Source organism: Siphateles boraxobius, unplaced genomic scaffold (assembly GCF_051911475.1).
Source record: "Siphateles boraxobius isolate OS27281-9 unplaced genomic scaffold, OSU_SipBor_1 50, whole genome shotgun sequence".
NCBI classification, from domain to species: domain Eukaryota; kingdom Metazoa; phylum Chordata; class Actinopteri; order Cypriniformes; family Leuciscidae; genus Siphateles; species Siphateles boraxobius.
In genome coordinates, this window is record NW_027509142.1 from 1,848,064 (window position 1) to 1,864,339 (window position 16,276).

Consider the following 16,276-nt stretch of genomic DNA (forward strand, 5'->3'; position numbering starts at 1 on the left):
CTCTGAATAATGTGTCGGGGGGACTCGAGGGGGGTTCGGGACGGGCAATGCTCCATCCAGACACTGCACAGTGGCTTCTTTCATAGGACTGCGCGATCCCAGACAAAACAGAGAAAGCTTTTAAAGGCTTTTTGTTTGGAGAGCTAAATAAACATTTAGTTTCACTCTTAAACACCAAAATGATCAGAAAAACTCAATCAGAGGTGCCAAATCAGAAAACTGTAGCGGTCTAATTTAATATTATTTTGTAGGCTATTTACAGCTTTAAAAGTGTATTTGGTAAATGTCAATTTGACATGTTAAAGTCGGCATGAAACAGAATTTGCGATATATTTTCTTTACTTTTGTGATGTTTAGCCTATTCATAGATGCCACCTACGTCACTAGAAATAGAACGCCGCCATATTGACGACCGATCTCGACGGGCGTCGCCCAAACTGCCCATTTGAATGAGAGAGAAAGACAGAGATCGACGGATAGAATTTTAATTTTAGGCTCCGATCCCAATTTGCCTTCCATGATATATATATATTTACCTTGTGCATAACCCCTCCCCATCCAGTGGGGATCGCTTGAAGGCTTTCAAAGAGTACAGACGCGTATCAATATGCTTTGGCTGGATGGGTTACAAACGTTAAAGTGCAGCACCGGACCATCAAGGATTTATATTTAATCATGGGAAATGTTGGTATTATAAAAAAAATTAAAAAATGTATGACTTTGGTGGTAGTTTGCTCTGACTAGGCAGCGAGTTGTTAGCTAGCCAAGTGGCTCAGCTGGTAGGTAGGTAGGTATGTAGGTAGGGAGAGGGAGAGGGAGAGGGAGAGGGAGAGGGAGAGGGAGAGGGAGAGAGGGAGAGGGAGAGGGAGAGAGGGAGAGGGAGAGAGGGAGAGGGAGAGATGGAGAGAGAGAGAGAGCTGCCTAGTCGATAACTTTCTCCCAGTTTGCTGTAGTGAGTTTTGACTTCCTCAGGGCTCAGACACTATTGCCTTTGCACTCTAGGCCTAGGCTTTGAAACAAATTTCATATTGATATTGATTAAAATCGAGAAATCAATCTTTTTAATCCAGCCCTATTATTTTGACATTGCAATCCTCAATACCTTTCTCGTCTCCTTGCTAAAAGTGCTGCCCTAGCTACTGGGTCTGCATTAACTTTCTGCCGGTGCCTAGTAACTCTCTCTTTGTTTGTGGGCATCTAAAATAAATCAGTTACACATCGAAAAAAAAGACAAAAATACATTAAAACATTAATATTTATAAAGATTCATATTTTCTTTTAGTACTAAACATCCCTAATTTTTCTGAAATATACATAAAATGCTAAAAATGTTATCTAAACAGTGACACTGTCATTCAGTGTAATGGATGACACTGTGGTGTAACAGACAATTTGCATTACACCGAATGACAAAACATTACCCTGAATGACGAAACTTCTACTTAAGCTAATATTGCAGGCTAACAACTAGCCACCTATATTAAATAGTTAACTTGACCAGAAAGGTTAATCGTAATTATTCACAACATCTACTTATTTTTCAAAAACTCTAACAATAAAAGTGTTTTTTTGGCATATCACTGAATGACAAGTGTTTTTGTTAATCAAGTTACAGCTATGTAAAGGTGAAATTATCAAATATTTTAAGAGCAATAAACTTAACTTGCTGCAGCACCACAAGATGTTCAGGGTGCCCTTTGATGATGTCACAGACTGCTTGATGACTATTGGTTGTTTATTTAATTTAAAAATTGCTTCCTGATCCTGGTACACTGAATGACCTGTGACAAGCTGCATATTCGGGACAAAAGTCCCCCAGTTATTTCAATACTTAAGGAAAAAAAATAACACATAGTCCTTTTAATATAATACAGCCAACACTTATGTGAACATGCCAAGGAAGCAATTTTTTTTTTTTTTAACATGGCATTTTATACGTTTATTTAAAAATGTAATAGTAAAATCAAAGTCCGGACCATTACGCTGAATGACAAATTTACACTTTGGAGCATTATTTTACTCATATTTTGTCATTTTATTTTCACAAAAGTTATTTGAAACATGAAAGTAGACTCTTTACTTGCATTTAATATGTTTTTTTTTAAATGTAAAATCCCTTTTGTAAATTTAATTTGATGCGGACCAAAATGGTGACGTCTCGTCTTTGAACCTCCCGCATTTCCATGCCCATCTCGGGACTCGGCCGTGAAGCCAGTGCTGAAACGGTCTCATCTGTAGCAACCCGAGCGGTGTTACCGCTGCTGCTGCCATATGCCCCATGAGCCTCTGAAAGACTTTCAGTGGGAACGCTGTCCTGCCTTTTAACATATTCAAGCAGTTCAGCACCGAGCAAGTGCGTTTCTCTGTGAGGCGTGCTGTCTGTGCGTCCGAATCCAACTCCATACCAAGAAAAGAGATCCTCTGCACAGGGGAGAGTTTGCTCTTTTCCCAGTTGACCTGAAGACCCAACTGGCTGAGGTGCCTGAGCACTAGGTCCCTGTGTTCACATAACTGATTTCTCGAGTGTGCCAGTATGAGCCAGTCGTCGAGATAGTTGAGGATGCGAAAGCCCTGTTCTCTCATGGGAACAAGGGCCCCCTCCGTGACGACACGGGGAAGCAGTGACAGCCCGAAGGACAGAACCTTGTTCTGATATGCTCGACCCTCGAACGCAAAGCGCAGAGACTGTCTGTATTGTGGGAGAATCTACACATGAGAGTACACGGCCTTCAGGTCGATCGCTGCAAACCAATCTCGGGGACGGACGCATTCGAAAATGCGTTTCAGCGTGAGCATTTTGAACAGCAGCTTGTGAAGACTCACACTCCTATTCACGAAAAAGAACTGACGGAAATCAAGTTGGCATGAGCTTGTCTGGGTTCATTATGAAATGTAAGACATAAATATGCTTTCTGTGTTGCAGTTTTGACTGTTATACAAATGCAAAAACGTACAACATTTCATGTTGTAAAATAGACAGAGATGGCATTTTTATTACTCAACAGGTATGTAAGGTAGTTTATTTCTACAGATAAATTGCCATATGTAGCTCTCTAACAGTGTTAATTGTAAAGCATTATCTATTGTGAAGGCTCATTTCATTATAGCACTGTGCTGGAATTTATTTCCAAGGAAGTATCGTGTCTATTAATGGGTAAAGCTACAGCAACGTCTTCAGCTAGTCAGCTTGAGATTCTTTCCATCTAAACTGGTTAGATTTCTTAAAGGCCCCCTGAAATCAAAATCATTTTTTTTTAGCTTTTAATATGAATATGATAGCCTCACGATTATGAATAAGCTGGTGTATTCCAAAACAATGACACAATTTGCATGGAGATACTGTATAAGCATTCAAAACTTACAGTCTCTCACTTCTGCTAAAATGGATCCCAATGCTATAAATACCACCTGGCCAAAGCGACCATTGACACATGGCGGAGCAATATGGGCTGGAGATGTGTGTTCGGTTGCTCAAACACTCAAGTTTTATTCAGTTTTCCAACTGTACGTTGGTTAAGAATGAAATGGCTAGAATTTATTCACACCTCTATTGAATCCAACGTATCATCAGCGTTCGGATTCGCTTCCATGATGCTGTCAAATATGACTTGCAGTCTGTGAGGTAAACTAATACTATTGGCTATTTGAAAAGGGGGAGGGGCCATTAAATATATCCCGCCTTAGCTTCTTGGAAATTACGTCAACGCATCATGCAAAGGCACTTTAAGGGTCTTTAAGCCACACCAAGGGTCTTTAAGCCGAGTAGTGAATGTTTTATGAGCAGTAGGATTAATTTAATCAGCATGCATATTACATTTCATAATTAAGATATGCAATATGCATATTGTAGCCTATAATTAATCTGATTACATTTTTTTCACATTTCTTAAATTCCAGTCACATCCTGTCAGTGTTCTTGGCAAGTGTGGACACTTAATTTAGCCTGCTTTCAAAAATATGGCAAAACAGCAAAATTAGATTAGATCAGGATTTATCCAGTTTAGTTGTTTTGGAAATCTACCTGTTTGTTATTATCAGCATTGCTTTGGTTTCACTTACCCTTAGGATATCTGCAAAAAAAGAAAATGATTTGAAATGGAAAATAAATGCATGATGCAAATTTTTTTTTTCTCTCAGATCATTTATTTTCTCGCATGTATTAAAGACACAATTCTAGCTCCATACATGAGCCAGTGACCGTGAACCAGTAATTTATTAAACCCGTGTGAATGCCGTTTTTTGTTTTGTTTGTTTTTTTACCAAAGTGTGCCAGGACCAGGCTCACTTACAATCATGTAGCCCAGAACTAAATTAAGTTTTTTTTAAATCATTTTTTTTTGTTCAAATAGCCTTTGTAATAAATATCTTTATTGTTTCTGCCTTGACAGAGAAGGTGGGTGAAATTGTGTTCACTGTTTCAGTTACAGATGAATGGAGAATACGTCATTAGATTATATCTCTCATTAGATTAGCATGTGCATGAGACCCCTCCGAGACACATGTCCGTGCTATTTTTGATCAAAGCAGCCAGGGGTCTGCACAGTGTCTTGGTTAATTTACCTCATTACCAAATGAGCCGGGCAGTCTCCTAATCCAATCTCAGAGCAACTATAATTTATCTTTTTTTATAGCTCCGATGTCTCCGTTATTCTGTTTAAAACAGCACAGATTTTCCAATGTGCTTCTATCCCTCACAGCCTTGCTTTCCTTTCTGCTGTCAAAAATTAAATATTGAGCTTACTTACCCTAAAGTCAATAAGCATTATTTTTTACGATAGGCTACATCGTTAATCCAGTAGGTGGCGACAGGCGACTGTGAGTCATTTGAATCATTTAGGCTACTCAGAAGCTGATTCATTCAATAACTAAACTGGATTTGCAGCATATTAGCTACCCCAGCCAACTATTCTTTCTACCATATTTTTCTAAGGTAGGAATAACAATAGTAGTATGCAACTATGCGGTTATGAATTCAGCCATCTTCTTTTAAAAATAATCATTGAATCATTATCCACCATTTGTTCAAATCGAGAACATCCAAGAACAAAACATCACACCTGTGTGTTGCTCGTTCGGTGGTGAAACGGCTATAGGGACGTCCCGCGTGACGTCACGCCAAATGGAGCAGCCATTTTGACGGAATAGAAAATGCTATACCGCCGGTGATAATACAGCTCGTCGCGAAATATTTCTATCATGCCCGAGCGATGCTGTGCAATTGGATGCGATCAGATACGTGATCATACAAAAGGAATATCTTTATACCGTATCCCAAAACGGAGAAACAAGTGGTTGGCGGCAATAAACAGGCAAAACGCTGATGGCGGTGTTACTGTTTGGCTTCCAACTCAACACAGCTTTGCACTCTTCATTTTGGATCAGGTAAGTTGTCCCCTCGAAGGCTAATGAATGATTTCTCGGAGTTCGGGATCAAATGTTATAAATCCACTGTTACCATAGACATCCGCAATGTGTGTGTGCACACTACCATTCAGCATAACATAACAGGGCTCTCAAGTGTCACGCATTGAGCGTGACAGTCACTCATTTCGGTCTTTTGTCACGCTCTCCCGCCACACATTGTATTTCACACGCTGAAAAACTATTTGTAATATATTTAATATGCCGCAGCGACCAAAACTCTGGCCGCGCCGCTCTCTGTGGAACCGGCAGGAATCAAGCGCGTCTTCTCTGGTGTTGTTCGTCGAGCTACACAATAGCCAATCAGAAAATAGCACTATTGTATCTGGGTAAGATTTAACAACAACCAATGAAAAAAAATGTACATTCTAATGGTGTATGGGTTGACTAATTTTTTTTACGTTTTTTTTGTACCAGTGAAACCAACATTAGCTAGAAACAGTATTAAAGTAGTAGTAGAGAGTAGAGAAGAGAGCCGTGGGATTGCTCAGTTAGCTTCAGAGTCAGTAACGTTACTGGTAAATGCATTTACCTAACACACTGTAGCCCAATATCAAAACGTTTTTATGTAATTATATTATTAGTATAATAATATACTAATAATATATATTACCCACGGCAATTGATCTATTATTAGGGGTGGCCCACCCCTATTAATGGATCCATTGCCACTGAGTAGCTGACGGATGTATTCCGTCAAAATGGCTGACACGCGGCTAGGGGTCACGTGACTGGGATATCCCATAGTGACAAAACCGGACAAAGTTACATCTAAAATGTAAGTTACTCTATACTAAGTTCTTGTTTTTTGAACTGTTGTTTTAAAACAATATCACATATAACGTGCTCCATTTTTGTTAAGTAACTTCTCAGTCCATAGTTGTAACTGGATATTTGACTTCACGTGCAATCGGAAACATCGTAAATAGTTCCCTAGGTAAAAATTGCACATGATAAATATTCTTTATTAGTCCACCCCCCACCCCCAACAAACGTTACATCGCCTGTCTTGTCATTAAAACAGTGCATGTTTACTAGGGGTGCATAATACTAGCATCATGTCATGATTCGATACTTATAACGATATGAACTCGCAATATTATTTCGATACTCCAAAAGGTTAACAAAAAATGTAGTGTTTTACATTGGGGTTGAAGATTAATTGGACTTGGTGCTGGTAACCCAATGCACAGGAACATTCACTCAGAATTGCGAGATATAAACTCATAATTGTGAGTCCAAAATGTGAGAAATGAACCCACAATTGCGAGAAAAAAGTCAGAATTTTTGAGATGAAAGTCGGAATTTTTATTTTAATTACGTGGTTGAAACTTTCATAGAAAATTCAGCAGCTTCAAGAAGGTGTTTTACCTTTCCTATTTACATGCTCATTCACTAGCCTGACTACGTCAGACTTCCTACTTCCGCTAATTTCATTTCGCTCCTGTAGTCAGTCTGAGATAGCAGCCTATGTTTCTGTTTTCCACCGGCCTGAAAACAGCCTGGCCAATCAACGAACAGAGGGCGGGCTGAAAGCCGTGACGTAGTCGGTAAGCGCCGTGTTTAAGATTAGGTCAGGGAAATCGAAAACGACCGCTGATATGGAGACGCGGATGCAATTCGCTCTGTTGTGGAGAATATTCCCGGCATTAGCAAACTGAAGCCCGAACACGAAGAGTGTGTATTAAACATTTTGAATGGAGGTGATGTTGTGGCCCTACTCCCTTTGGGAAAAGTTTAATTGATCAACTATTACCGATCGTCAGCGAGAGACTGGGGAGCCTTTTGACAGGTCAGTGTCTCTTTTCTTTTCCAGGTCTTAAATACCGTAAAACTTCAAATAATAGCCCGGGCTTTTATTTGCCCAAATCGTCGAACTGCACCGGCTTGTACTTGAGATAGGCGTCTAACTTATATGAGACAGGCCTTTATAGTTGAGATGTTGTTCATTGAGATGTTGTTCCTAGAGTCTATAATCTCTAAAAATCTCCAAATGCTCCACGTGAAACCGCGGTCTTCCGACCTCTTACTATCTTGTCGATTGATTTTTATGAATATGCGCGAGGGAGAGAGAGCAAGACAGCGCTCGTGTTGTTTGTAGACGTGGGAGTGCGCGCGCGCGGCCGGGGCTCTCTCTCTCTCTCTCTGCTCGTTTGTGCCCTGTCAAGCGCAGCAGTCATTCTATTACATCACTCACAGATCAAAAAAGTCGTTTACAGCCATGTTCACTCGGGTATTTCGCTCGCATCATCAAGTGTTTATAGTGGAAGTTCGATCATAGATTTGAGTTCGATGCATGATGTCTGTGGTTCGATGCGGCTGTGTGGTCGCATAACATGCGTCATAAACAAACTTATCTGATTGGCTTACGGGTAACCAATGATTTTAAACTTCAGTACGCGCCCCCTAGCGAGAGAGAAAACACTTCTCTATTATGCTATCCCAGACTCTGTGTACGAAGCAAAGTGAAGTAGCAGAGTCTGGTATTACCAGGCTACTCATTCACAGCCCTCCTGATAAAAGGTGATATTCATTTATTAATTAATATGTCGTCATTCATTCTCACATGCATCCCAGCCATCAACCGAATAATCTGAAGGTCAATTTGGCATCTGTGATCCGAAAGCATAAAACATATTCAAAAACACATGATATCTCCTAAATGTGTTGACCACTCAAGGTCCCGCCATTAAACCACCAGAGTTGTTCTGTAGGTCCCACAGAAGTCTACTTGCTTCCTCTGAGAGCACTCATCCTAGCTTGGACTGTATCCTGGTAACTGAAAAGCCATATCCTGGCGACCACAGCGGGAGAGGGGAGCAGTTGAGATCCATCCTTTGAGATTCACAGAAGAGCAGACAAGTAAGCAATAAGAGCTCTGCCTTTATTTCTGTAATGACTCCAGAATACATTATAATGAGTGTAAATAGTGGTCATGGGAAGAAATGGGTGTTGTTGAAAAAAGTGAATTTGTGCAAGGTGAAGTGAATTTGAAGTAAAAAAAAAAAAGCCCATTTCCGTTGTTGCATTTCTTCCAACTGTGGGCCATTAAGTCCTGAGACAAATATAAGAAGGTTTGCATGTTTAAAGAGGCACTTAACAGAATGATATGAGCAGATGTGCTGTTAACCCTTAGAGACTGGAAATAAGCTAATCACATAATGATGTGGTTCTGTGTGTGTGTGTGTGTGTGTGTGAGTGTGTGTGGCCTGGTAAACCCTACGTTATGGGGACAAAATGTCCCCACAAAGATCGCAATATCCGAAATCCTTGTCCTTGTGGGGAAATTTTTTGGTTCCCCTGAGGAAAACCGCTTATAAATCATATAGAATTATCTTTTTTAAAATGTAAAAATGCAGAAAGTTTTCTGTGATGGGCTGGTTTAGTGTAAGGCGATAGAATATACAGTTTGTATAAAAATTCATTAGGCCTATGTCTAATCAAAGTCCACATAAAACATGAAACACAACGTGTTTGTGTGTGCGGCCGCACGTGTGTGTGCTTGTGTGTATGTTATTTTGTACCAGCCTTCTTGTAGAGGAGATTTCTCAGGGGCTCAATGACTGCCTGCTACTGCTCCCTTCAGAATTATCTGCAAACTATATTTATCACAGCAGCAGATCCTAATTCCTAAAATTATGGAAGCTAAACTTCAAACATTTTCAGCAACAAAATATTATCTGTCCTGTCCATTATCATCTCTGTGAGATTACACAATAATAATCTTATTTCGAGGAGGACATACTTTAAAAATAATGACCGTACTGTCAATTTTCAACTAACAAAGACCTCTCACTTTAAAGAGACAGTATATATAATATTATAAAAAAATTGTGTTTTCAGGTGAACTGTCCCTTTAAAGTGAGAGGTCTTTGTTATATATATATATTAATAAATACCTTCTTAATATGAATCTGTCTTTGGATAAAGTGCTTGAAGCATTTGAAAATAGTTTCTCATATTTATTTAATTTATTTATTATATTTTTATTTTTATTTTTTATTTATTTATAATTTATTAACTAAATATACGGTTTCATTAGATTAAAGGAGGTTAACAAATAACTCCTCAGTGACCGTTGAGATGTGTTATAGTTATAGTTAAGTATTGTAAATTATATTGACAAAAGATATGCTCACAATACAAGCAAAAGACGTTTGATTCAAATTTACAGCATCATTGTGTGGATCGTGTTCTGTCTGAATTTGTTGTGTCAGAAATATGTTTCTTTGCTCATACAGCCCATATGGTTTCTAATATGTTATTTTATAGTCTATTTATAAGGGCCGCCTGATTATGAAATGTAAATATTGATTAAAAAAAATGGCTTTATTGTAATGGGAATTAGGGAAAATGTGCTTAATTGTCATAGAAAATTTCAGCAAAATTAGGTCCTGAAAAATGCTACATTTTCTTTTTGTAAAAATGTCATGTTTTTCTTTTTAATTGTTGGGAGTAATACAGCCAAGACATGCTGTTGTGAGATTCACCTGTCATCCAACATTTACAGACTGCATACACACTTCTGAGCACAAGATGGCATACTTACACTATATACATGGAAATCATACTTCAAACTCTGATCAACAACACTGTTTCTGAGCAGCGACAAACACAGTTTCCCTTATGATATTCTTTTAAAAGCGCTTATTTCTGCTGCCATCTGTGGAAGTGGCACTCTTGGCAGATGAAATTTGAATGATGAAAAAGTCAGTCAGAGCTAATAATACCTATGCTTTGGTCATATCGAAGAAAAGTTCAATAATAACTACATAATTGTAGCTTGTTGTTATTCATCAAACTGTTGTGCAGTAGAAACCTTTAGAGTCTCTGGTGATGATGATGATGATGATGATGATGATGGAAAACTATAGGATAATCATATTATTATGTAACCAGGCTTGAGGCAATTCAAGGAATGCCTATCAGATAATTTTCTCATTTCAAAGACAAGTCTTGGCATGACATAATTCTGTTCTCACAATATTCACAGAAAAAGAAAGTAAGAGTGGCACATGTGTTTTTGGCAGCCTTTATGTTATCTAATACCTGCTATTGTTGAGCGTGACACTGAGACCTCAACAGTGTCTCTCTCATCAGCCTGTGCAGCTGCAACAGTCTTTCCAGTCCAACCACCCAGTGTGTTTCTGAACATTGCACGCCATTACCAGTTACATCTCCGCTGCACTTGGGCGTTTAATGCTTTAATCCAGTTATAATGACAGTGACACCGTAAGTAGTACTTAAGCTGTTTAGTGCCCTTGAGTTCAGCTATTCTTTACAGCATGGCCTCGTTCAGTTCACTTTCTCTAATACATTTATTAAATAATACCCTCTTATACATTAATATTAAGTGAACGTATAACTGTCAGTTAAGTGAAACAATAACAACACCTTATCAAGTTATCGTTGTTATTAGTTCATTAATGTTATATGCTTTTTTAAGGGTAATTTTATGTTCACACTACTGTTCAAAAGTTAAAAAATAAATACTGTTCTTTTTAACTTTTTATTCATCAAAGAAAATGAATCAGCTCAACTGTTTTCAACATTGATAATAATAAGTAATGTTTCTTGATCATGAAATCAGCATAGCAGAATGATTTCTGAAGGATCATGTGACACCAAAGACTGGAGAAATGATGCTGAAAATTCAGCTTTGATCACAGGAATAAATTACATTTTATGATATTCCGATATTCCAGTTATTTTAAATTGTAATCATATTTGGTCCCACTTTATATTAAGTGGCTTTAAGCCCCGAAAAATAAGTACAATGTACATCTGTAATTACATGCAGGTATTTTCAAAATATAAGTACACTGTAAAAACATGTATCAAATTATTAATTTCAATGTTAGTACATAGTATCTGAAGCCACTTAATATAAAGTGGGACCTAATATTTCAAAATATTACGGTTTTTACTGTATTTTTGATTAAAATTGTGATCGTAAGAGACTTTAAATGTTAAAAACATCATACCAACCCCAAACTTTTGAACGGTAATTTTGGTAAAAAAGTATCTGACATTGAATAACATCATCAGCTGATTAATGAACTAATAACCAGTGTAAGGGAAAGTTACTTTTAAAAGTAATGTTGTAATATTGCGTTATGTAAATATATTTTATGGAAAGCAATGTTACAGTACTTTTGCATTACTTTTTCTCACCTGAGCTGGGCTTGCTTTAGTTTTTAACAACACAAAAGTTATATTTTTGGCAAATGTAAAGGCCTTTTCAAAGCACAGGTGAAATAAATAAGCCTCAGGATAAAGGAAAAATAAGTTCACGCCTGTACAGTAGAGGTCGCAGCTCAAACAAACCTTTCAGCTGCGCTGCCGTTCTGGATGGAGGAGAAGAAAGTTCAACACTAAAAAGAGACACAAATGTGATGTTTATCTTAAGTGATTTTTACTTAGTTTACATTAATTTGCTTAGATTAGTTTGGTTTAATTGGATCATCAAAGGTCAGAAGCATAGATATTGGTTAATAAAGTGAGATTAAATCAACCCGATCTCATGAAATGCATCTCTATAGCACGCATTGTGTTTACCGTGCAATTTATACACGGGAATGAGTTTTTAGGTTCATATGATACGCACTGTGAACCCCTTGGCTAGGATTAGTGGTTGGGGGTATGTGGGTATACCACGCCATTTCGCGTATAAATTGCACGATAAAAACAATGCTTGCTATAGAGACGCTTTTCATAAGATCAGGCTGGTTTAAATACATAAAGTATATTTAAGATATTTAATTATTGCAGATTTGCGTAATATTCTGCGTCTGCATTTCACAGTTTTTATTCATTTTGAGGAATACAGAATGTGTTTTGTGTACAAGTGAGATGAGTGAATGCTCACATTAGATCTACAGTAACCATCATGTTTACACATAGCGCACACACACCGCATCTGAACTCACTCATGATTTCTCTCGATATATGGGGACAGGAGAGCTGTCGGGCAATAAATGGGAAAACTTATTTGAAAAAGTAAGGTATTTTATTGCAAATTTAAAAGTAATGCATTACTTGTTACTTGGAAAAAAAGTAATCTATTTACGTACGTCGAGTTACTTATAATACGTTACCCCCAACACTGCTAATGACAATAAATCAGCTGATTGTGTTAACATTATCTCTATGATAAAGTGTTGCTTTTGTTTCACTTAACATAACTGACTTGACACGTCAATGAAGCAAGAATGCAACATCAGTCTGGCAAAATTATTGATTTTTTCTCGCTCTGCCTCCTAAAAAAGAACTGCCTCATGTAAACCGTTTGGCATTTTTAGATCCTTTTTTATCAAGATGACCATTGGACGGTCTCCACAATGTCGGCAATTTCAGGTTTTACTATCATCAAGGTGACATTTGGTCTCCACCTGACCCACATACATATTCTCTCCCATGCTCCTCTTCTCTCTCCGTCTAAACTCTGTAATCAGAAAACATAAACATGTTCTTGCACGGACAGAGGCTCAGTTGGGACATTCTCTCGCAGACTGCCGCCAGGACCTTCATTAATTCACGATGCCCATGCACGATTCCAGATGCCGTTCAGCGCGTGCTCCTCACCAAAGGCAAGACAGCTGCTTCGCTTTACATGTGATCTCCTTTATAGCTGGAGATGCACTATTAATGCCGATCTGTTTTTCCCATTGTATATCTTCTTGACGTGACCCAAGAATCCAGAGTGAGATTCTAGCCTGAAATGTCTGCTAGACGTTCCAGGCCACCTTGCATGGCTGATTGCACTATGAGTGCAAGTTTTGTCTCATTTATTTGAGCTCATTTTTATGATCCTACATGGATTGGAAAGGAAAGAACACGAGGGATCCCAGATAGTCCCTTAGTAGCCTATTCCAGATAATACATTCATCTCTGAGCGGGAAACAGACAGGGATATGTTTTTTTGGAGTGCAAACTCTACGTCAGTGGATGAACTTATGATACACCCTTGCACATCTGACAGTAACAGTTGTTGCTATGGGTTATAAACAGCTACTCACTTCAATTTTACCTTATTAAAAAATTTACAATGCATTAGATTGCTTTCATCAGCTTTAAAAAGGGACATTTCCCAAAGTCTGTAATAGTTTTCCAAATGAGATTCTTCATATTCCTAGATTTGCATGTAAAACATTATATAATCAAGAAGTTATGACAACATATGTTCTTACATTGCTTTAACTCATCAAAATAAGTTGAGCAATTTTCAACTTTTTTTTATTAGTTATACAAGATTCAACTAATTTTTTGGTGGGGTCAGTTTAATGCATTTTAGGTTGCATTAAACTGAAGTAAGTTGAAATGACTTCCAAGCATCCAAGTTGATTGTACTTAAAAATTTAAGGCAGCAACTTTTTTTGCAGTATACTCAAATGAATAATGTTAAGCTGTTTAATAGCTAAAGTATTAGAAAAGCTATCTGTTGCCATTCTCATTCATCTCATCTGTGTTTTTCTTGGCAAACACCAACAGTTCTTGAAGTATGTGACCTGAATTCTGCTATCCGTACAATGTAAACGATTAGCTTATAGGGACTAACTGCTAAAAGTAATCAGATAAACAACCTGGATCAGTTGGATGGTTCAGTGCAAAGATGTAGAGGGATAGAATACAAGGATTTGTGGAATTGTTTTCCTGCTTCAAACTAAACCCTTGTGAAAGAGAAGTACCGTGTATCATACTTTTTAAAAGGGGGAACTCAATGTAATATTTTCGGACACTTAATTGCTTATTAATTGCATTTAATTTAAATTCATATCAACTTCAATTAGTTGAACTTTAGAGTTATTTTTGTCTCACTTAAGGACTTAAATGCATCTTTATATATATTTTCAGAATTATTTCTTTTTTAAATACGGTTAAAGTTACTGCTAAATGTACTGACAAGCATGTATGGTAAACAAATATACTTTATGTAATTTCTATTGAAACTTTTATGTCATGTGTTTAAATATATTTGTAATTGCACAGTTGTAATGATGAAAGTGCAATGATGATAAATTTTAAATATTTAAAAACACAATTAAATGCTAGTGATTTACATATGCTTTAGTAGGTTAGTCAGCACATCAAAATAAGTGTACTTTAAAGCCGGAGTAAAGATTATTAAAACATAATTTAAAATGTGCTTTAAAACAAAACACATCAATTTTACATCAATTCAAAAGTGAACTTACTTAAAAAGTGTACTTAAGTGTGTTGAAAAACAATATGAACATTATTTGGGCTTTTGATTTAGTAATATTATATTATCTTAAGTACAGCCCCACCCCCCAATTACACTGTTAAGTTTTAATCACAATTCTGATTTTTTTCTCGCAGAGAAAAAAGTCTGAATTGCGAAATATAAACTTGCCGTTCTGAGAAAAAAGTCAAATTTGTGAGAACTTTGTGAGAAAAAAAAAGTCTAACGTGCAATTCTGAAAGTCTAAATTGTGGGATAAAAAAGTTGCAATTTTCTCTAAAACAATTTTATTCTGTAGTGGAAACAAGCTTCCATATCCAACAAAATCTCATTGTAATTCTGAATTATGTTTACGTTTTGGTGAATTGATGGCTAATTCGTATGAATTTGCATAATCTAATTTGAACATTTGCGCAAAATTCGCCTATGCCTCGCTGACGGTTGTTTATGGATGGACCTTCACGCTTTTTCATACAAATTCATAAGAAATCTGCTTCTCGTAAAATAGTTAGGCTTTGCACTAAATTAACTGCTTTTGTTAAAAAAAAATAAGTTTGAATGATCATTAAATGAGATTACGACAGAAGCAGTCTTGCATTGACATACTGTAGTGAGGTGTTTAATAAATAAGAGCATCAACAACACAACAAAAGCTTGCTTTATGTATACTGTATATACACATATATATATATTTATATTTATATTCTGACCGTATAAACTATATAAATATGTCATGCAGTCCTCATAACTTAAACAACCAATAATTTACAGAGTGAGGTAGGGTAGGAGGGGAGTGGGTTGTGATGTCATGAGCAGAACAGAAAAGGGGCGGAGTCTCGGATCACCAGTACGGATGTTATTATTGACGGGTGGGAGGGGCTTGCGACAGGAGACTGCAGTGGGTTGGCTGAGACACCAGTCAATACATCACTCAATGCCTCCATGAGTTGCGGCTGAGCACGCACACGCAAGCGCCGTTGATTCGGATGAACCTCCAGGCGATCTGTTTTTTGTAGTTTGTTGTTAGCGCACGTACATAGGTGTGCGTGTTGGTGCAATACGAGTTCCAGTGCCGGTTGTCAATCCCACGACAGCTAGAGGTTCCAGCTTTAACTCCGCTGGCTCCTTTACCTGTCTTGGGGGCCCCGACGGGTTTCGACACGCGGCATGTGGTCTCGAAGAAGAGTTGCTTCTTCACGACGTTGTTGATGCGAACGTGTGGCAGCACCGTGACTTCATTGCCCCCTAAGTCTGTGGCAAGGGTCAGGTTGTCGACCCAGTGCTCTTCGCTGTCGCACACCGAGTACTCGCCGCGATGCAAGAAGTCGTTAGCCTTCCGCCGGACACGTGGGCGTTTGGGGCCTCCCGTTTCATTTTCCGTAGGGACCACGTCGCTGAACAGCACGCGAGGTGAGCGGTAGCGGCGCTTGTTGAAGAGTTTCGGGTCCACGGTGGGGATTTGGTCTTCATAATGCGAGTCCTGCTTGGATTGGCCGTGAGGCCTAGGGGAGTGTTGTGCTGCTGCGTGCTGATTGGCTGGCCCCTGCGCCTGGGTGTGGCCTCCCATGATGAGTGCAGCCTGGATGCTGATCAGGACGAGCAGGACCAGCGTCAACGACCTCATGGGCACTCGTCCTGCTGGCAAAAAGACAA

The 16,276-nt window shown here is 38.2% G+C and overlaps 1 protein-coding gene across 3 annotated transcripts in view; it reads right to left on the bottom strand.

Annotated features, from left to right (window-relative positions):
- Positions 1–15,215: 15,215 nt before the first annotated feature.
- Positions 15,216–16,276, bottom strand: part of ngfa (nerve growth factor a (beta polypeptide)) — a 36,681-nt gene continuing 35,620 nt past the window's right edge. For 2 of the 3 annotated variants that reach the window (XM_077204701.1, XM_077204703.1), the window contains one exon: positions 15,216–16,258. In XM_077204701.1, coding sequence (XP_077060816.1) covers positions 15,555–16,247 — 693 coding nt within the window. In that variant the 5' untranslated portion in view covers positions 16,248–16,258 and the 3' untranslated portion in view covers positions 15,216–15,554. Of the gene's footprint in view, positions 16,262–16,276 lie in introns of all 3 variants that reach the window. The other variant, XM_077204702.1, reaches the window with a different exon arrangement.